Genomic DNA, 20,831 nt, shown 5'->3' with positions numbered 1-20,831 from the left:
CATGCGTATCTATACAAAGCTATGCTGTGGGCCTGCTAGAGCTATAATCAGATCTGTCCACTCCTGAGTAATGAAATGGAGCAAGCAAAGTACTTTCTTCTGTTCACCACGCCCCCCAAAATGATCTATTGCATTTCATCATAGTGTTGCGTTTATGTCATTTTAATCATCATCATATGTCCATGCTAGTGGGCAAGCCACCACCACTCAGCTTCATCATGTTCACGTTTGAATTTGAAAGAACCGTATGATTGCTACTGATTTCGATGAAGAGCGTTTAGGGTGGCTTAGAGAATTCGATTGAGCCGAGCTCAGACTTGAAATAACGGGCACGCTTAACCCATTAGTTTGGAGGGTTTTACTCTCGAATCTCATAACCAGTTAAGTCTGCTCAAAGGGAAAGGAACCATGAAATCGATTCAAAATGGTATACTCTTTTCCTGCATATTCAAGGCTGTGCGACATAATCTTATGTATGATCCTCATGTAGATTGATAAAATACAATAGGATTCGATGCCATTGCTGGTATATCTCATATTATATGTGGAAAACCTTTATGAGCTCGGGAAGCATAATCTGATTTCTGCCCCAACCCATATTTCCTTCCTTTGAAAAAAAGTACATCAATAAAGCGGATTGCATGGACATTTCAAACTCCTAAGAGACCTGTAGATTTGCACGGTGTGGGGACACGTAGGGGGCTGCCTGCGGCATCAGTGTCGGCGGATTGGAAGCGTTCCGTGATCAATCAGGAGAGCAAATGTAGATTGGTCGACAGCGACCCGGACCCATCCTTTTGAATTCAGAACATTCAGAAGTTACAACAGTGATGGGAGGGAAAGTTTGCAGTGGTGTACTACCGGAATTCTTGAATTTTTGTCAAAAATCACGTCTCCATGCGAACAAAAATCCAAGCTTCACATGGAGAAAATGTTGGTATTCGAGATGTCCCTCTCTAAGTCAAGGAGAACAAAAAAATGGCCCACCAATCCCCCACTCAATGCCTCCAATCTCGCCTCACTCAACTCCTCCATTTGACGCAGCCTCACCTCCATATATACATACACCCATCAACACTTCATTCCTAGACAGCCAGCGTCAGTTCACGTTACAGTTAATAGCGGTTGAAATTGCCGTTGAGGAAGATGGCCGTCGATGAGTCCTTCAAGAAGCCAGGAGCCATCCCGTTCAAGTGGGAGATCCGGCCCGGTGTCCCCAAGATCCAGCACCACCGCCACCGGCAGCTGCCCCCACCCCCGCGGCCTCTGCCGGAGGACCCTCCTCACCGAGATGGTCATTCGTCCCTGCCAAAGCTCAAGCCACCCCCCGCTGCGCCCGGACCCCAGTTCCTCTCGCCGCTGGAGATGCGGACTGGGTCCTTCCGGTCGGCTCCTCGCACCCGCTCCGAGCGGTGGCGGCTGGCCCACCCATGCTGGGCCAGCCCGAATGCGTCTCCTCCGGGCCGGGATGCTTCCCCGCCGCGCCGCTGCTGAAGCGGAAGGAGAGCAAGAGAAGGTCCCGCAGGACCAGGCCCGAACCCGAGCCCGAGCTCGACAGCTGCTCTGATCTCGGGACACCATCCCGGTTTTCTTTTTCGACCCAGAGATCGCTCTCGCCGTACCGCGAATCGCCGTGCGCGTCATCCTATTTGTCCGTCATGTCATCGCCGAGGCTGTCGTTTTCTTCGTACATAAGGTCTCACCAGTCGTCACCTCGATGCATGGGTGATCCAGAGTGGGCTGGGTTCGGGCTCTTTTGAAGTAGAGATTGATCCTCAATGTTCACCAAATTGACACAAAACGCACACAAGTTTACACACCCGCCGCGGCGAAGGGAATTGCTGAGGCTTTGTTTTGTGATCAGAAAGTGAGTGATTTAGCAGAGTAGACAACCTGCACAAGATTGGTCTTGTGATCTTTGTATGTGTTGGATTAGAACATATGTAATGTCAACTTTTACGTTTAAGTTTGATCGAAACCACGTTGTAAATCACAATAAAAATTAATCGATCAAAACTTTGATCCGACTTTTTAAAGTTGACATTAATAAAACTCAATGAACTATCTTTCTTCAATCAATGCGCATCGATCTTAGCTTTCTTACAAACTCCACTCATCCAACCGCGTCCAAGTGACCTCCCCCTCCTTCCCATCGTCATACAAATATCAAACTCAGCTACCGCATTTTTATGCAGACAAGTCAATGTTTTAAGCAACTCTTGACTTTCTAAAGCAAATGATATTTCCTTGTCCACGTAATCATTAATCATCACTTTCTTTGAACGGCTGAGATTCGTCGCATTTCAATCCGACAACGAAGAATTGTGAGGGAATTGCAATTTGGGATCGACATGCTTATTCAAATCACTGCTCCTTTATCATTAAAGTCCACATTTTTATCTCATCAGGAAACTCTCAATCCGACATAACAAGTCTCTGGTCAGATTCATAGGACACATGTTGTCTCCCATGTTCTCATGCCCAATCGCATCTCGCTCTTCCTCACCCGTACTGCAGCGTTCCCGAAATCGCCGTCATCAAATCTCTGACGTGCAAATGTTACACGAGAGTTGAACAGAGCACGAGAATCTGTTAAGTCTTCCGGAGCATCATGATCTCCTCCAGACCTCTGAACCGTAACTACGTCTCCATCGTGAACCAAGTCCTCGCCGTCATCGTCCAAAACCGCGAGTTCGACGCAAAGCTGGCGGCTTCCGCCGCGCCCACCTCGCCTCCTTGGGACACCGAATCGGTCTCCGAGGTGCTGCGGTCGATACCCAGATGCTTCTTCCAATCCCCTCGCTCCATCGGTCGCCAGAAGACCTTCCGCCACCGGGCGCCCCTGAGACAGCGCGACCCGAGGCGCGAGTCCGAGAAGCTCCGGAAGGGTGCGCTCCTTCTAGGTCCCGCGGCTCACAGAGACCCGCAAAGGGTCGAGCTTGGGTTGGACAAAGCGCTCGAGTTCTACTACTGGGTCGAGTCCCATTTCGGCTTCGTGCACAATGAGATGACTTGTAGAGAGATGGCTGTTGTTCTGGCCAGAGGAAACGGGTTGAAGGATCTGTGGGAGTTTCTTAAGACGATGGATAAGAGAGGTAATGAGCTCGTCACGACTCCCACCATCACCTGTTTGATGAAGGTCCTAGGAGAAGAGGGCTTCGTTAAGGAGGCGACGGCCGCGTTTTATAGGATGAAGCAGTTTCATTGCAAGCCGGATGTCCATGCGTATAATACCATTCTCCTCGCGCTTTGTAGGGTGGGGAATTTCAAGAAGGCGAGGTTCCTGTTGGAGCAGATGGAATTGCCGGGGTTCAGGTGCCCCCCGGACACTTACACATATACGATAATGATTGGTTCATACTGTAAGTATAGTATGCAAACTGGATGCAGGAAGGCCATTCGGAGGAGGATGTGGGAGGCAAACCATTTGTTTCGTCATATGCTTTTCAAAGGTTTTGTCCCAGATGTGGTCACGTATAACTGTTTGATTGACGGGTGCTGCAAAACGAATCGGATCGGGAGGGCGTTAGAACTTCTTGATGACATGAATAAAAGAGCTTGTGTCCCAAACCGAGTCACATATAATTCTTTTATTAGATACTATAGTGCTGTTAATGAGATTGATGGAGCTATTGAGATGTTGAGGAAGATGCAAAGCATGAATCATGGCATACCCACCTCGAGCTCGTATACTCCTATTATACATGCTTTATGCGAAGCAGGAAGAGTGATTGATGCGTACCGTTTCCTCATTGAATTGGTTGATGGAGGTTCGGTTCCCAGAGAGTATACATATAAATTAGTTTGTGATGCGATCAACTCTTCTGGAGCAAGTGGTCTGATAGATGATAAACTGCATAGAAAGATTCAAGATGATATAGAGAAAAGGCTTAGGCAGGTGATGAAGGTGAAACCATTGGTCACTTGCCAATTGTCCTGACTGCTTAGCAAGATTCAACATGTATGTGGAATTGGATGTTCCAAACACATGGATCAGTCCTCAAGGTTAAATCTTTTGTCTGAGCAAGCTATATCACACAGCAAGGAGAATAGATAAAAACAAGGAATGAAGTTGAACATGACCATACCTTGCTAAGAGGTGCTGCATTGCGAAACAGTAATGTTTCTATTGAAAATTCCAGAATCGAATCTACTCAAGCATACAAGCTATGTCACCAGTCACCCCTCATTTGACCAGTGTTCTCTCTCTGTTCAGGTAACATGGATTTTTTCTTCCTTATGACTCCTCATTAGTCATTACGATGAGCAATGCCAGTCTATAGCCTATATTGCTAGCGTAAATTGCTTGGAAGCATATTTTGCTATTGCAAAGTTCTTTCTGTAGTTTTCTTGTATGCCTAGATATTTTGATCCATGCTTTCACTGGCTTGCCCTCTGCACGAGACAGGAAGATCTGGTATGTTTCTCCTGTCAAGGAATTCCACATCTTCAATCATCTTTCCTTCAGAGACTAAAAATAAACTATATGAGATGAATGATTTCCTCTGAATATTTTCTGCATCTAACCCATATACTGTGAATTTTTTAAGCTCCCGAAACTGATCGAGAGGGGGAGGGATTGGAGTGTTTGTCGCAATCCCGTAATTTATTGTGAAATGAGTGATCTAATGTGGATGCTTTATGGTCTTTTAACTTAGTTGAGGTGTCAGAACTGGTTTATTAAAATACAGAACTGCGGTCTGTTTCTGTAAGGCGAATGAAAACGCTTTTGTCAGTTACCTTTGCATTCACCTTCTTGATTTAGCAGACACAGTCGAGTTCTTCGACAAGTCAAAGGTTCTACCTTAAGCTCGTTCATGCCACTGTGGAGTTTTGATTGAAGCCAGAATGGTGGTTGGCTCCTCTCTAGTTAGATGCAAGCCTAAGGTCGTCAGCATATCTAAATTGTTTGATTGATTTCGTGTACTTTGGCATGAATTGGTAATAGTTCTTAAAGTAGTGGAATTGGAATTGGTTCTTCATTTCCTTTCATAAAGATGCTTGGTTACATGCAATGACAGGAATAGAAACTAGTCACCATTCACATGCAGTAAAACTGTCTCCATGATCCTGCTTTTGTTGCTGGGCAGACATGTATTGATAAAAATCAGAATTCCAGCACTGAGCAAACAAAAGCAATCATTGTATTGTCATTCAAGGATCTTCATCGCATCATATGTTTCCCCTCTTCCTCTTATTTCTTCGATGAAGTTTTATGGGAATGACATCTTATAATTGCGCTTTCATTAATATATCTGTGAGTTACGTGGATAGCATTGTTTCCAACTAGGAAAAAAGAAGATAAACTTGGCAGGTGCTCAAAGTGTCTCCACTTTGAATAGTTGATGTATATTCATCAATCTTCAAGTGTTTTCATATTATGATGTTGAAGCATTTAGCTACCACTAGTTTGTTTTTTTGGTCCATGTATATTCATCAATCTTCAAGTGTTTTCATATTATGATGGTGAAGCAAATAGCTACTACTAGTGTGTTTTTTTGGTCCATGTATATTCATCAATCTTCAAGTGTTTTCATATTATGATGTTGAAGCAAATAGCTACTACTAGTGTGCTTTTTTGGTCCAAAAGTAGCTACTCACTTAGTGGCAAATCATACAAAGATTCTGGTCCATGTCCATGTCTGTATTAAATTTAGTAACGGCATGATATTTGTGATTCTGATTCCTTTTACTTTGCTCATTCCATCTACCTCATTCATATGAGTAGTGGGGTTTTCTGATTTGCTTTTCAGGTTCTGGGGAGCTATCAGCCAAAAGTTTTATCTGAAATGAAGGAGCATAAGGAGGGAAAATTTTTTGTTTGGTAAAGAGTGAATTGCTTTTATTTTGATTTACCTGTAGGTAGCCAATGCAAGGTGAATGGTGGCAGGAGTGTCAAGTTCAAGGACGAACTCCTCTATCTATATTTTTGCACCCGTTGCTTAGAGAAAAGCCAAAATTTCTGCTCATTCCTCTGTTGCTATGAGTTTTCACTATCTTATGGAGAGAAAAAGGAAAGAGCTGTTTTCTGAACGTCTGATTTCCCTATTCATGCCTTAACCTTTCAGCTTGCAGGCACTCGATTGTGGTCCGCAATGGAATGGCGATGACTTCACATTCTCTGAATAGTATGACTTCACATTCTCTGAATAGTAGCATGATAATGTTAAATCTTGGGAATGCTGGGCTATGACTGTACCATGATACATGGAAAAATGATCTTGTTGGGGTTTTGAGTTTCCTAATTTTGTGCTGGTTTTTATACTACTGTAATCCAAAAGGATGTGTAGGAGCTATTCAATTGTCTCACTCTGCTTGATAATATATCCACGTTTTGGGATCTTTGTACGAAAACGTCTATGCCTTTTTCTGCTGTAGTCAGGTCTGCTCTTAGATCATTCTTACCATGATACTGCTGGCTGTATTAGTAGAACAATATCCTTTTTGCTCCATAAATCCAGCCAGATTTTCTGTTCAAATGTACAACAAATCAACCAGCCTCACCAAGTGCTTATACTATGAAGTGGAGTTGGCTACATAACCCTCGTGCATCATTGTGCTCTATCTCAAAAGATCCAAATACTAAAATCTTTTCTTATATCCTTATTCCATGCATGTTAAGATCTTCCCTACTCCTTTTGATCTGCATGTCCATTGTAAAGTTGCATTTTCTCACCCCGAACATTCTAAGGTCGCCATGGCATGTGTATGAATGAGCTTCTCTCATCACAATTTTTCCTCGAGTATTCACACAATGTAGCATTCTCATCTTTGTTATACTCATTTGGTACACTAGGTTGATGCTTGATTGCCCCATAATCGCATCTCCGTAATAATTTTTGTAATGGTTAAAACTGACGAAGTTAAGCTTCTGTTCACTAGGCCTGTCTTGGGAGGGAAATAGGCAAATGGCTGATTGCATTAATTGAATACTGTTTTAAACATGTCCTAAAGAAAGATGGGAAGTACCAACCTTAAACCAATTCTTGGCAGAAGATCTAGCGTACCTCAAGTACATTATGTCCCCGTGAAGCTCTGGTTCGGTTTGACGAAGCACATAAGGAGAAGGGAATAGGAGCATGACTAGTCCTGGTTTTACCAAAGGGTGAGACGATACCAATATGCATTTCACTTTGGCTTTGAATGTTCTCAATACCAGGCAGACTTAGGAGGCTTTCATTATGCTTTGAGAACTGGATTGTAAACTCGCTTGGTTGACCCCGATAAGATTACGATTCTTCTTCGAGTATCTATTGCACTTGGATTTCCATTGGGATTTTAATTAGTTCAGCGGTCTCGCGTTTCTGTAGGTGTGAGGAGCGGGAGTTTAAAAGAGGATGTATATATGGTGTAGTTACACCTGTCAAATGGATGGGTCAGGTCGGGATCGGGTCATAAATGGTCCGACTCAAATCGATCTATTTAACCTGTTTATGACCAATTTATCAGGGTGCAAAATTTGACTCATACTTAACCCGACCCATACCGAACTCATACCCTACCCATTTAACTAAACGAAAAAAGCTTATTTCTTATGATTTAAAAAAAATGGTATTGCTAAAATACTTTCATGAAAATACAAATTTAATGGAAAATTTTTATAAATTTTTTAAAAATCAAATTTTAATTAGTTTTTATCTTTTTAAAAATTAAAATTAAAATTATTTTTATTTTTATTTTATTTTTCTTATTCTATGTCGTAGCTGGCGTTAGCGAGCTCAAGCTCGCTCGATGCTAGCGAGCTCGAGTCTCACTAGATTAGCAAGGTCTTTGCTTCATTAGATTCGACAAGCTCGAGCCTCGCCTAGCTAGTCATTGGCCATCGCCATGCTGGTTATTGGTTAAGGAAGGAGGAAGAGAGAAAAAAGAAAAAAGAAAAAAAAAAGGAAAGAACAAAGAAAAAGAAAAAAAGAAAAGAAAAAGAAATATAAAAAATAATCATAATTTCAATTTTTATAAAGTTAAAGAGGGAAAGAGAGAGTGTGAGGCTTGAGTTGAAAATGGATTCTAAATCCAACCCATTTATCTTAAACTTTCAATTTTCAAATCCATTTAACTGGTCTCTTCAAAAAGTAAGTGACTCATATATGACCCATTTATGATCATATATGAGTCGAAGACCCATTTTAACACCTTTAGGTGTAATTCTTCCTTCAGCTATGTCGATCAAGTTTTACGAGAAATGGGGGAAAGAAGAAGTCAATGCAGCTACAATGTCAAATCACATTGGCATGTGGTATTACGGATATTCGTTTATCTCCAAAAGCATTTTAGATTAAGAAATGGATCTATAATTCCATTGAATAGTCAGTTCACCATCGAAACGAATGTATAGTTGACTTCAACTATATTTACTTAATTTTCGACTATATTATAACCTAATCTCAATGTTTATCGCCGCTTTCATTGTCATTCTAATTTCTATAGACGTCCTTATCCGTGACATTTAATTCATGGTGGCGGGGCATTGCCTTTTGGGGAAAAAAATCAAACTAAAAATCTCACGAAGGGACTATTTAATAAAGAAATTTGGAGATAATTGTTTAAAAAAACATAAACTTATTATACAGCAACCGATTGAGTTTTAAACCATTCAATTGTACCAATCTAATTCTTTTCATCTCGATAGCTGTGCCAATTTAGTTCCGGACCTTTTAACATTTTGTCAATTTAATCGTTAATCGCTAACGTGGTGGTCTAACCATCTTACGTGGTACGGTTGGTACTAACATAAACAAGTTTTGCAATTTTTAATTTTTAATATTTTTTATTGATTTTTTGAATTTTAAAAGGAAGAAAATAACAATAAAAAAAATTAAATTGCAAAAGTTGTCTACATCAATATCAATTGCATCATGTAGAACGGCCGATGCTAACTAAATTGCCACGTCGGCTATTTTCGGCGAAAATATTTATAACTAAATTTATACAATTAAAATATTTATAATTTGATTGGCAATTTGTCAAAATGTTAATGATTAAATTAGCACAAGTAAAGCATTTAAAACTGAATTGACCGTCGTGCACTGAGTAAAGAAATTTTTGGGTAATTTTCCAAGAAATTTGTTAAATGGATTGACAGTTGTTGCTAGATGCAATCAATTGATCACATAAAATACATTTGCCTCCAGTGTTATGTGATGATGTAATGCTAGTTGGAGGAATGTCCACGATAATGCGATGACCTAATAGCATTTCGAAACAATAGATTATGTGCTGAATTCGAGGAATGTCGACATGATGACGTGAAACATAAATAGTTCAATAGGAGGGGATACCATGGATATACTAGCATTCGAATTTGCATGCTCGATTCAATTCAATATAAATAATGTGCCAGAAATCTGTCATAAAATTTGAATCGTTGAGTCAACTTAAGAAGGCCTTGAAAGGGACTGTGTTTACAATTTGCAAAATCATAAGTGACATGAAACAAGCGTGCTATCTTCCTTGCAATTCTTTTATATTCCTCGAACCATATAAAATTTACACTTCTGATGATGATAATTGGGGACAAGCAAATGTCACGTCAAAGATAGTTGTACTCAAATTCAAAATTAGTATTCAGACTAATGATGCTAAATGGATGTTATATCATCTGGATAATAATGTGTGACGCATAATTAGTTTTCTATTAAGTCAATTTATAGCACATTTTTATCCGTCGGAAGTTTGACAAAACCTCTTTTGGAATACCAGAAATATAAATATAGGCACTAACAAAGTATCACTCTAAATGAATGCTCCATCTTTCTAAGACAAGATATATTAATTGAATCGTTTTCAATTACTAACTAGAGTGAATGTAAAATTTCCATAAAATCGACCCTTGAACCTAAGGTTGTTACTCATAGGGACCGAACATACTAACCACAATGGATAAAGCTCATGTATGATTACCCGGTTTCGCATCCATTTAGATTAGGCCATATATGTTTAATTTAGTTCGGATAGAATAAGATGCTGCCATGATTTTCAATGACTTCTAAAGATAGATGATTTGAGATTACACATTTGAATCTCAGATTACCTTTCTCTCTGGTCAGAAGGTTAAACCCTTTGGCCAACTTGTGACAGCATGTCCTCCAATCACATTTACCCAAAACCGTGCAAGAAAACGAACTTCTATTCAAGTTATAGCCTGTCTCAGTTATAATCTTTAACACAGAGTTGACATATGTGACTACCTCATCCTGAATTAGACATGGAAAGTCTTGTGCCCTTCAGGAATACGGATAAGCGTTGCCATGACGAGATGGGGTTGTAGAAGTCTCGTGGGTGCATGGGTCGGCTGGTGTTCTCAAAAGTCAAAATGCAATCCTAGATGCTCTATAAGGACCTGTCAATGGAAATATGTAGAGAGATTGTGTGATGCGAGTCCTCTGGCAACGTGAAGACATTCTTTTTTCTACGCCATTGATGTCGTGCTCGCCTTTTGCTGTCATTTTATAATCAGATGACACTGGCCAGACCACTACTCTTTTGTTGTCTCTTACTTTAGGGTTTTGAAGCAGCGTAGGGCAAAATTGGTCCCCTAATGCTGGCCCTTCCCATGTACCTACAAAACAACCTAGTTGCAACTTGGGAGTATCTATGCTTTCACTTTCCGGCCAAGGAATATCTACTGTCTCAATTAGGCCCGATACCTATCATTCATTCGATCTCGGTGAATATATGTGGTATCTTGTCACAAGAGCATGAGCGTCAGTAGAGCTAAAATGAATGAACAGTTGCGCCTTAGAGTCAAGACTCTGTAGGTAAAATTTAAATAATGCTGGGGTTTCACCGTCGGTTATATCCGTAGTCGATATCGGATCACATCTTTTGATCAACACGTTTGTGAATCAAGGTGTTATTGAGGTGCCGAACAAATGTCGTCCCATCATCGACCGTTATTGTCCGTTGTAAGACGGTTACCATTACCTCCAACTAACCACCGCCACCACCCCTGTACCATTGTTGAGAAACCATTATTGTGACTTCCCTACCCAACCACTGCCCTCTCTAGCTCATGGATGTTTTCCACTATTAATTTATGTTACCTAGTTATTGGAGAATAATGGTGATCATCCTAAGAGGTCTTACTATGAAGTCGTGAGAAGAAAGATCAAGCAGAAAGTACTTGTCTCTTTGTTCCACCGTTCCCTCTCGCCCTTCATGTGCTTTTCCACCACATTCTGTCCAACACGAAGACAGGACATGTGAAATATGTCTCGAGTTTGGGCCTGTAAATAAAATCCGAATCAAGATATATTGTTATTTATAGATGCCCAAATATTTTCCATACAGACGAGCTTCGTTGGATGAAGATTACAAGCAAAATAAGAAGAGGGAAGACTTTGACAAAGTGGGTGCAAGAAAGAATTGATGATAAGATGCAATCTCTTGATTCTGTTGAAGTCGCGCCCAAAGAGAGATCACAATAGGAAAGTCCAAAATCCTGGGCTTTGTTAACCGAAGTTGACTTGGATTTGTTCCTTTCTTCAGTACGTGTGGCCTGTTTTGCATGCATGCATACATACATACATACATATATACATACACATATGTATATTATTTATACATCAAGAGGTTTTGCTCAATTGTTGACCAATAAGTAGAGAAAATCGAAGTACCATTCTCGAGTGCCTGAAAGTGGACTCGTTGTTCTTGTTCGTGAAATTACATCCAAGGAAGACTAGTGTTTGTAGCGGTGAAATCTTACGGTAAGATTTATGAATTTCTTTGTGAGATTGAGAGATTATTTCGTGAGAAGTTGTGGGACTAAACATTGAGTACATTGTTGGGAATAATTGGGGTTTGAAAAACACTGAAAGTATTTAAGTGACTCGAGTATATAATCCCCGTTGTATCGCTTAATTTATAGTGAAATTCGTCACTGCTCTCCTCATAGACATAGATCTCTCGCCTCATAGACATAGGTCTCTAAGATCAAACCACATAAATTTGGTGTTTGATTTTTCTTTTTCTTGTTATATCTATTTTATTATTTGATCGCTCGCTTTTTACAATAGGACATTTACTCAATAACTAAACCCAATTTTATCATCTTGCATCTAGTTTTTACCTGCAAGATGTTATTCACGAGGATTGCTAATAGCAATGTCGACACCATTTCACGATGCAATTTAATCCAACACGTTCGTCCGTCATCTTAAAATTGAAGAACAAATGATGGACAGTTTAGTTAAGCCCATTTGATGTAGGATCATCAATTTCACATTTTTCATTGATGTATTGGGGTTTAACAATGATGAATAACGCACTTTGACGCCTTAGATCATTTATTTTTGATATTCTAATGGGGTCCGGCTAATTGGGACATGGGGCATCTCTTGTCCGGAAGGCTGGACATACAAGTTAAAAACCCTTAAACCCGGCGGTGAAATCTTTCTCGACCGTCTGTGCGTAAAATTAGAATCTACCGTTTGTTTTCCTTCGTTTCGGTTTTCTGTTTTCCATACAGAGCCTGCCGCCTATTATGATCAAAGGATACTTGTCATCGTCTATATTTCTCCCGGGGAAGTAGGAATAGATTGAGAGATAAACACCAGCGAACAAATAAATTATTTCATAAGGGCTCAAATTTCCATGGTCATACCTATAATATTTGGCGCATAATGACTGGTTAGGTATAGACTACGTCATCCTAAATAAAATGAATAAAGTTGAGGACATATGGAGATTGGTTCACAAAACTCGCATACCAAATGACGTGGCCGACTGTAATTAATCAGGGTTAAATATGGCTCTTCGAAAGGCACCGTTAATAATCCATTATAGTAATTATAACATTTTTAAGCGGGAAGTCTTCTCTGGATGCTCTTAGTTTAATCCTTCCCCAAAGTAATTTGGCTTTTTTCTTTGTCTATTGAGTGACCAAAGAGGGTGACTTTTGTCTATAAAAGCATGAAGGACATTGCCAACTGGCTGCAAGATGATTTAAGTGGTTGTCCCTATAAGTCACGAGCTGCGTTTGAAACGCGACACGCCACTTGAAATGAAGCAGGCATAAATCAAGCTCATGAGTTGCTTCCAAGGAGGAAAAGTGTATTGAGAGAGAGAGAGAGAGAGAGAGAGAGTATGCAGGAGGAGCATCAGATGGCAAGTGTAGGAGGCCCAGCAGCTTTGGGAGGCAGCAACAGGATAGTGGCCATTAATGTGAAGGGCACGATGCCACCTTTTGATCCCCCTGATAACACGCATCAAGAGGACTCACAAAATCAGGTTCTCTCTCCCTCGTCTTTCTCAGAAATTCACGGAACATGATCTTCAATGAGTCCCCCGATTTCCAACCTTAGATGGGCCAAACCAATCACAATTCTACGGGACTATCTTGTTTGCTAGACTCTAATGTTGTCCATTACGAAAAAGAAAAAAGAGGAGTATGGAAGCAAGAAACACTATAGTTGAGTCACTGCTATGAGACTTCATATCAGGTCATCTTTCACCATGTCCCATGTCCCAAGTGCCTAATAAATCACTATTCTTGAGGGGAGTGCATGTTAAAAAAATAGAATACATGCACGACCACTGACCTTGCAGTATAAGTTTCTGATCTAATTGCATTTGTCCTTGTGGTTATTCAGAAACCTGGACTGAGACACTTCTTATCATTTGTTGGCCCCGGTTTTCTGGTTTCCATCGCATATATTGACCCCGGAAACTGTAAACTCTCTCTCTCTCTCTCTGTGTTTGAGTGCGTGCTTTCGTGTGGTCTCTGGATGAGTTCGTGTTGAATTCTCTCTCTCTCTCTCTCTCTCTCTCTCTCTCTGTGTTTGACTGCGTGCTTTAGTGTGGTGTCTGGATGAGTTCGTGTTGAATTCATAGTTCTACAATCGATGTTGCAGTGGAAACTGATATGCAAGCTGGAGCAAATCATGTATACGAGGTAACCCAAAAGAACACCGATACACAAAGTATATAAGTTCATACTTATACAAGTATATAATGTATCCATATATCTTTGTGCCAATATTTATAATTTATTGGATCAATGGTCAGCTTCTGTGGGTTATACTCGTTGGAATGATATTTGCTCTCATCATCCAATCGCTGGCTGCTAATCTCGGAGTGACCACTGGTAATCATTCCGTTAAAGAAATTTAAGGAGGAATTTATGACTATTTTTCCTGTTCGTGAACACTCTTGCAATTTCTTGAATGTGATTATTGACTTGTCTTTTATGAATATTTCGGAATTCCAGGCAAACACCTGGCTGAGCTATGCAAGGTCGAGTATCCACCGTTGGTGAAGTATTGTCTATGGCTTCTGGCTGAAGTGGCCGTCATAGCCGCCGATATACCCGAAGGCATCTCTCTCTCTCTCTCTCTCTCTCTCTCTCTCTTTCTCTCTCTCATTATCATGCCCTTCATCATATCAGGTCGTAGAACTCATGTTCGGTATCTCATATTTCCTTTTACGAACTGTTTCTTCAGTTGTCACAGATCTTTATCGACTTTTTCATCTACACATATTGGACTTGCACTCTTTATTACTTTTCTCTTTCTACTGACGTTTTTTTTTTTTTTTTTTTTTTTGGACCCCTCTTTCTACTGACGTTAGGATAGGGTGTTTTTCTTTACAACGTCTAAAGATAGGGCTAAGATATGAACTTATGGTTGCAAGTGTACCAAAAAGCCCTTTATGAGATGGGTGGGTTTAGATGTGTTTAGCTTTGGGTCAGAGCTTGTACGATTTTATTCTTTTGGGCTTTAACTAGAAAATGCCTTGTTACAAGTTAAGACAATTGCCATCACATATATGGCACTTCATTTTACCACACCTAGACGACGTGGGATTCAGTCCATTCCTACCCCTATCGCTATCCAAGAGTTGCCCGTACTTTGTCTAGGCTCTCTAGCCTTGGCAATCACTCTCGCCCTTGTCAAATCAAGTCATTACAATGTCAATGGAGTTTTATGACATTGATGTGCTTAAAAACAATGGGTAGTGCTTGCAAACCCTCGTCTTGATCTGTGTGAGGGTGGTTGGCCCTCGTCAGCAAAGTAGAATAATTGATGATATTATATTCTTCCTTTTTTTTTCAATTTTTTTTACCTTTTTATGTCTTTAATTCTAATCCTTTTTATCCTCTTTTTAATTTCTTTTCTAATTTTTTCCTTTTTTTTCTTTTCATATTTTCAAGTTCTTTTTTTTTCCTAATGTACTGCTTGGTGAGCCTTATATGGGTGGCACATTTCTTATGAAAGTAATAAAAAAAGGCATATCAATATTTTCCATTAACCGAATTGAACGAAAGTAGGGACTTGATTGCATAAATTTGATAAGTTTTAAAACATGATTGCACTATTTGAAAATTTTAAGAATTGATTGTACTTTCATGACAAGTTCTAAGACTTTGAATATATTTATCCCCAAAATAAACGGCATAACTTTATTAGTGAAAAGATAAAGCATTTGGTGTCATTTAATTAGGTTAAATGTTTGTCTTTTGTTTGCTTACCCAATATACTTATTTAGATAGACGACCCTTATTTAGATAGATTACATAACACCAGATAGACTCTACACAAAACATGTAATTGCAAGAACGTATCAAACCTCTTCATCTCTAAATTATTCAACTTGCTCAAAGACGCCGCATCAGCAAGCTGACGCAGTAGCGTTCTGATTCATCCACATCACAATTATATCCTGAAACACTTGACCAGAAATTGGGTCGCAGTTGCATAATTCTAAAACTCTGTTCGATGATTCATCGAATGCGTCGTATCATAGTTGTATGTAGTTACGTTCCATTGCATTTGTCCTGCGAGTTTATATTAACTAGATTTACTGACCTGTTAATGTTTGCAGTGATTGGGACAGCCTTCGCACTTAAAATACTGTTTCACATCCCATTGTGGGCTGGAGTTTTGCTCACTGGTTGCAGCACGCTCGTGCTTATTAGCCTGCAGAGATATGGGGTATACTTGGAATTCCATTTAATTAATTAAGAACATGGGTATTAATTTTCTTTGAATTACCTATGCCAATTATAATATAGTCACACTAACTTGATGATGACTGAATTTGTTTCGTCGTGATTTAATTTGATGTTGTTCTCTAATTTCGGTACCGTGATTGTTTCGATCCACTAAGAAACTCAATCTAAATGTTCGGTTGGTAGATTCGGAAGCTGGAACTGCTGATAGCTATATTGGTATTAGCACTGGCGGCGTGTTTCTTCGCCGAAATGGGCTATGTGAAGCCTCCCACTTCAAAGGTCCTGAAGGGAATGTTCATCCCCAAGCTCTCTGGGAACAGCGCTACTGGCGACGCCATCGCCTTGCTCGGCGCACTCGTGATGCCGTATGATATCACTTTATACTAAATCTCACACTGTCTATTTTATACATGAAATTGCTCGTGCCATGTTTAGTTTCGACACTTCCTTTGCTTGTCAACAGGCACAACCTGTTCCTCCATTCTGCTTTGGTCTTGTCCAGGAAAGTTCAGAGATCGGTCCGAGGCATCAACGTACAAAATCCCTAACTTCATCTTCGATTTTCTATTCCTGTCTGAAGTTTTCTTTGGTGAAAATCTTATTCATTGTTAAAAAAGCAAGGTCATTCTTTAGACGGCGTGATGTGTGTTCGATTATCATCACTTGTGTTTTTGCTAATCATGTTCGTACGACATACAAATTATCAATTTCGTAAGCTCAATTTCTGTGGACGGGTTTTATTAATACAGCAGCATGAAAATTCGCCATTCTTTCGTATACATTCATGTTTTTAGGGAAAATTTCTTGTTGACGCTTTCAAACATGAATTCTTCTTTTGCAATTATCTAAAGAATACGTGCACTTTTGATTTTGTCTCATCAATCTTTGCAGGATGCCTGCCGGTATTTCCTTATAGAAAGTGGGTTCGCATTATTCGTGGCATTCTTGATCAATGTATCCATTGTTTCCGTGTCTGGCACCGTCTGCTCGAGCGACAATCTTTCCAAAGATAACGCAAGTCGATGCGACAATCTAGCTCTCGATTCTGCTGCATTCCTCCTCAAGGTTCCAATTCCTAACGAAGACTATAAACCAGTTGGACCACAACATGACATTATAACTAAGAATAAGACTATTATTATTGTCTTAAATACATGTTTTTACAGAATGTGTTGGGAAGATCAAGCTCGACGGTTTATGCCATTGCATTGCTAGCTTCAGGACAAAGCTCCACAATCACGGGAACCTATGCAGGCCAATTCATCATGCAGGTTGTTAATTAAGAAATTTCATGTAATTAGCTGTTTAAAGTGAACACTAGAACAACTCTGATTTTGATTTATTTATTTATTTATATTTATTGTGTGTGTTGTATAATTGCTTAGGGATTCTTGGAACTCAAAATGAAGCAATGGAAACGGAACCTACTGACTCGATGCATTGCCATTGCACCGAGTCTCATCGTCTCTATCGTTGGCGGATCTTCAGGAGCGGGTAGGCTCATCATCATCGCGTCGGTACGCAAATTCCTCCAAAGTCTCCTGCCAATTCTACATTTGAATTCTTCCTACAATCGTCTGGTGACATGTGTGTGCATTTTGTTCTGATTCCATTTGTTTTATGATGTAACCGATGTTGTTTGTCAGATGATTCTATCATTTGAGCTTCCGTTTGCTCTTATCCCACTCCTTAAGTTCAGTAGCAGTGCAACAAAGATGGGACCCCACAAAAACTCAATCTTCGTAAGTAGTTCTTATCTTTACACAATTGAACTTTAAAAGGTTCTTTATTTTAGAAGTCCTAAAAAGATACCAATTGTTAAAAAAGATGAAATAACTGAAAGTAATGCAGAAGAACATGTGAATTATGAGCTAATGACAATCCTTTTTTCCGTATCTTTTGTGACTGTCGATGCAGATTATTGTGATCTCGTGGTTACTAGGAGCGGGACTCATCAGTATCAACATCTACTACCTCAGCACGGGCTTTGTCGACTGGCTAATCCACAACAGTCTTCCCAAAATTGCCAACATTTTCATCGGGATCCTAGTGTTCCCACTCATGGCCATCTACATCATTGCAGTGATCTACTTAACTTTCCGAAAAGACTCCTTTGTGACATTTACTGATGACCCTGTTAAGCACGCAACTTCAGTGACCATCGAAGATGGATGTGGCATTTCTGGCAAGTTGCAGGACCAACTTCCTCATCGGGAGGACCTAGCAGACATTCCTCTTCCGGAATAGTTTGCATCACACTGCTTAACCCTCAAGAAAGTATCCCCCAATGTACATAGAGAGCTATGCTAAAGTCGAACGATCTAGTAGAGTTGTGGTAAAATAACTATCAATATAATCATAGCTAGAGTCAAGATCATTCAAGGTAATCTCTTGCTGCCGCTATTTTTATCAGAGCTACTGGACAGAACATCGAGTAAAATGCCTTTGTAACTTAAAATTGTTAATCGACTCCTATAAATTTTGTCTTCATTAAATATAAGCCTACTCAGGTTCGTTGCTTTATCTACACCGTCACTTCATAACAGTACAAGTAACCTATGAAACACGACATGGACTTGAATATGACGCAGAGGCAACATACAGAGAAAGATGTGAAGTGACAAGCCTCAAGCCAATTCTTGGCAGAAGATCCAGGGTTTCTCAAGTATAAAATGTCCTCTTGAAGCTCTGGTTCGGTTCAGGAAGAGATAAAGAGAAAGGGATTGGAGCAGTAATAGTCCTGGTTTCACCCAAAGGCGAGACAACCTAATATGCATTTCACTTTGGCTTCGAATGTTCTCAAAACCAGGCAGACATAGGAGGCTTCAGTTATATGCTTTGAGAGCTGGATCGTAAACTCGCTTGGTTGACCCAGATGAGATTACGATTCTTCTGGGAATATCCGTTGTGCTTGGATTTCCTTGGGGTTCCAATTAATTTAGCATCTTGTGTCTCCATAGCTACGTAAAGCAGGAGTTTAAAAGAGTGTACGTCTATGATTGCAGTTCTCCTTTAACTGTGTTGTGAAGTTTATTAAGTTGTATGACAAATGGGAGAAACAAAAGAGTCAATGCAGCTACATGATTAGATGTCATTGACATGAAATATTGTAGATATTCGTTTATCTGCAATGTTAAGCCCATGTCCCGCTCATAACGATATTGTTCGTTTTGGGCGGGAGGCTGCATGGTTTTATTCTTCTGGATTTCGCCCAGAAAATGCCTCGTTACAAGTTAGGATAAGTGCCATCATATGTATGGCACGTCACCTCACGACATCTATATGATAAGGAATTTGGTTCGTTCCTACATCCATCGTCATTGTTTAGAATTGGAGCTGCACCTTGTCCAAGCCCTCTTTGACCCTGGCGATCACTCCTACCCTCGTCAAACTGGGTCGTTACAACAAAAGCAACGTAGATCTAGAAATGGATTTTTAGTTCCATTGAATTCCCCAATTACAGCCACACGACCCAAATGAAAGTATGGGACGGAAAGGATGAGAATTTTTATACAGACATTGCAGAATGCAGAGCTTCTCTTTGAAAATCATCAAAATAAAGATGTCGTGATGATCTTCTCTGAGTTTCTGAGAGGATGTTCAGATACTTGGTTTTTATTTCTCTCCCATGCCTTATTGTCTCTATATCAGACTTGTATGTGCCAATGATTGTCTCCTTTTCAAACATTAGAACATGGGATCTAGCATGAGAATTGGCCCTGTTTAGTGCGGTATCATAATCGACGAGTGAGAGGTTGTCCATCTGATATTTTCCTTTTTCTTATGAATGGTGCGGCTGATGGATGGTTGACTCCTATTAAATTTACGTAGTGGTCAGCTATATCTGAAATCTGAACTCCACAATTGTGGCCCTTATCCTTGCGCTCGGTCCACTGACTATTAAACAAAGAACAATGAAAACCTCTCGAGAGGACTGCGTAATTAAAAAGAAGTTTAATAGGTGGATTGATAGTTGCCAAAATGCAATATTTTACTAAAGAAAATACGTTTTCTTGTATGTTTTTGATTATTTAATACTAGTTGGACATAATTAGAGTAGAAGTTGAATTCAAGGAATGTAGACATAAGCAATGATCTAAAAGCAGTTGGAATTGGAATAATAGATTATTAGTTGAACTCGAGGGGTGTCGACATGATGGCGCGAACTTAAGTAGTCCAATAAAATGAGCTCCCTAGGATATATTTACGCGCGCTCGATATAAACTATGTAGCAGGAATCTGTCTTAATTATGGTTGTCATGAATCACGCTTGTTGCCTCGCGGGTCTGTCATTTTCCTTGAAGCAGATGATTTTAAACTTCTCAAGAAGATAATTGTGAACAAGCTTATGTCACGTCAACGATAGTTTTAACCAAATTCTGGACAAAATCCAGGGCTTACTAAACCTGCTCAACTAGTTCAACGTATCTTCGGCCAAAAAGGAAAGAAACTACTTATACATATTCTTCCGGATACTGACGCTACATGGAAATTATATTACCCGGAATGATAATTTATGACATATCGGTACTTTTCTATTCAATCAACTTATAACACAAAATTTACCGGTGGATTGTCGAAAAGACCTAAATTGGAATGCTAGAATCATAAATAAAGTCACACTAGAAAAATATCTCTCCAAATAAATGCTCCACATTTTTATTATAAGATATAAATCAAACCGTTTTCAGTTACTAATTAGTGTGAATGTAATTAGAATCGACAAGTGAACCTAATGTTGTTACTTGTAGGGATCGAATATCCTAAACACAATGGACGAATCTCATGTATGATTACTCCGTTTTGTATCGATTTAGGTTACATCGTATATTCTGCTTGAGCACAGATAGAATAAGTTGCTTGCGTGATTATGAATGACTTC

The 20,831-nt window shown here is 39.8% G+C and overlaps 3 protein-coding genes across 5 annotated transcripts; all 3 read left to right on the top strand.

Moving 5' to 3' along the window:
• Window positions 1–830: 830 nt before the first annotated feature.
• Window positions 831–1,978, top strand: LOC104450919 (formin-like protein 13). The gene is given in 3 exon segments (XM_010065636.3): window positions 831–842; window positions 1,123–1,452; window positions 1,455–1,978. Coding segments are annotated over 3 exon segments (648 nt in total). The 3' UTR covers window positions 1,761–1,978.
• Window positions 1,979–2,386: 408 nt separating this feature from the next.
• On the top strand, window positions 2,387–6,354 carry LOC104450920 (pentatricopeptide repeat-containing protein At1g77405). Of its 2 annotated transcripts, none has more exons than XM_018875216.2 (2): window positions 2,387–4,216; window positions 5,754–6,354. In XM_018875216.2, exon 1 carries the CDS (start codon window positions 2,612–2,614, stop codon window positions 3,938–3,940), a length of 1,329 nt encoding a protein of 442 aa, XP_018730761.1. In that variant the 5' UTR covers window positions 2,387–2,611; the 3' UTR covers window positions 3,941–4,216; window positions 5,754–6,354. The 2 variants fall into 2 exon arrangements, with proteins under 2 accessions (XP_018730761.1, XP_010063939.1); XM_010065637.3 differs by having other exon boundaries at window positions 5,729–6,354.
• A 6,577-nt stretch (window positions 6,355–12,931) lies between these two features.
• Window positions 12,932–18,472, top strand: LOC104450921 (metal transporter Nramp5). 2 transcript variants are annotated; one of them, XM_010065638.3, is made up of 13 exons: window positions 12,932–13,227; window positions 13,590–13,668; window positions 13,851–13,891; window positions 14,005–14,083; window positions 14,207–14,311; window positions 15,820–15,929; window positions 16,133–16,314; window positions 16,413–16,482; window positions 16,841–17,014; window positions 17,116–17,220; window positions 17,335–17,466; window positions 17,596–17,691; window positions 17,867–18,472. In XM_010065638.3, exons 1-13 carry the CDS (start codon window positions 13,084–13,086, stop codon window positions 18,194–18,196), a joined length of 1,647 nt encoding a protein of 548 aa, XP_010063940.2. In that variant the 5' UTR covers window positions 12,932–13,083; the 3' UTR covers window positions 18,197–18,472. The 2 variants fall into 2 exon arrangements, with proteins under 2 accessions (XP_010063940.2, XP_010063941.2); XM_010065639.2 differs by lacking the exons at window positions 12,932–13,227; window positions 13,590–13,668 and having other exon boundaries at window positions 13,851–13,919.
• Window positions 18,473–20,831: the final 2,359 nt, after the last annotated feature.

This window comes from Eucalyptus grandis, chromosome 7 (genome assembly GCF_016545825.1).
Source record: "Eucalyptus grandis isolate ANBG69807.140 chromosome 7, ASM1654582v1, whole genome shotgun sequence".
Lineage (NCBI taxonomy): Eukaryota > Viridiplantae > Streptophyta > Magnoliopsida > Myrtales > Myrtaceae > Eucalyptus > Eucalyptus grandis.
This window is presented reverse-complemented; position numbering and strand designations above follow the sequence as displayed.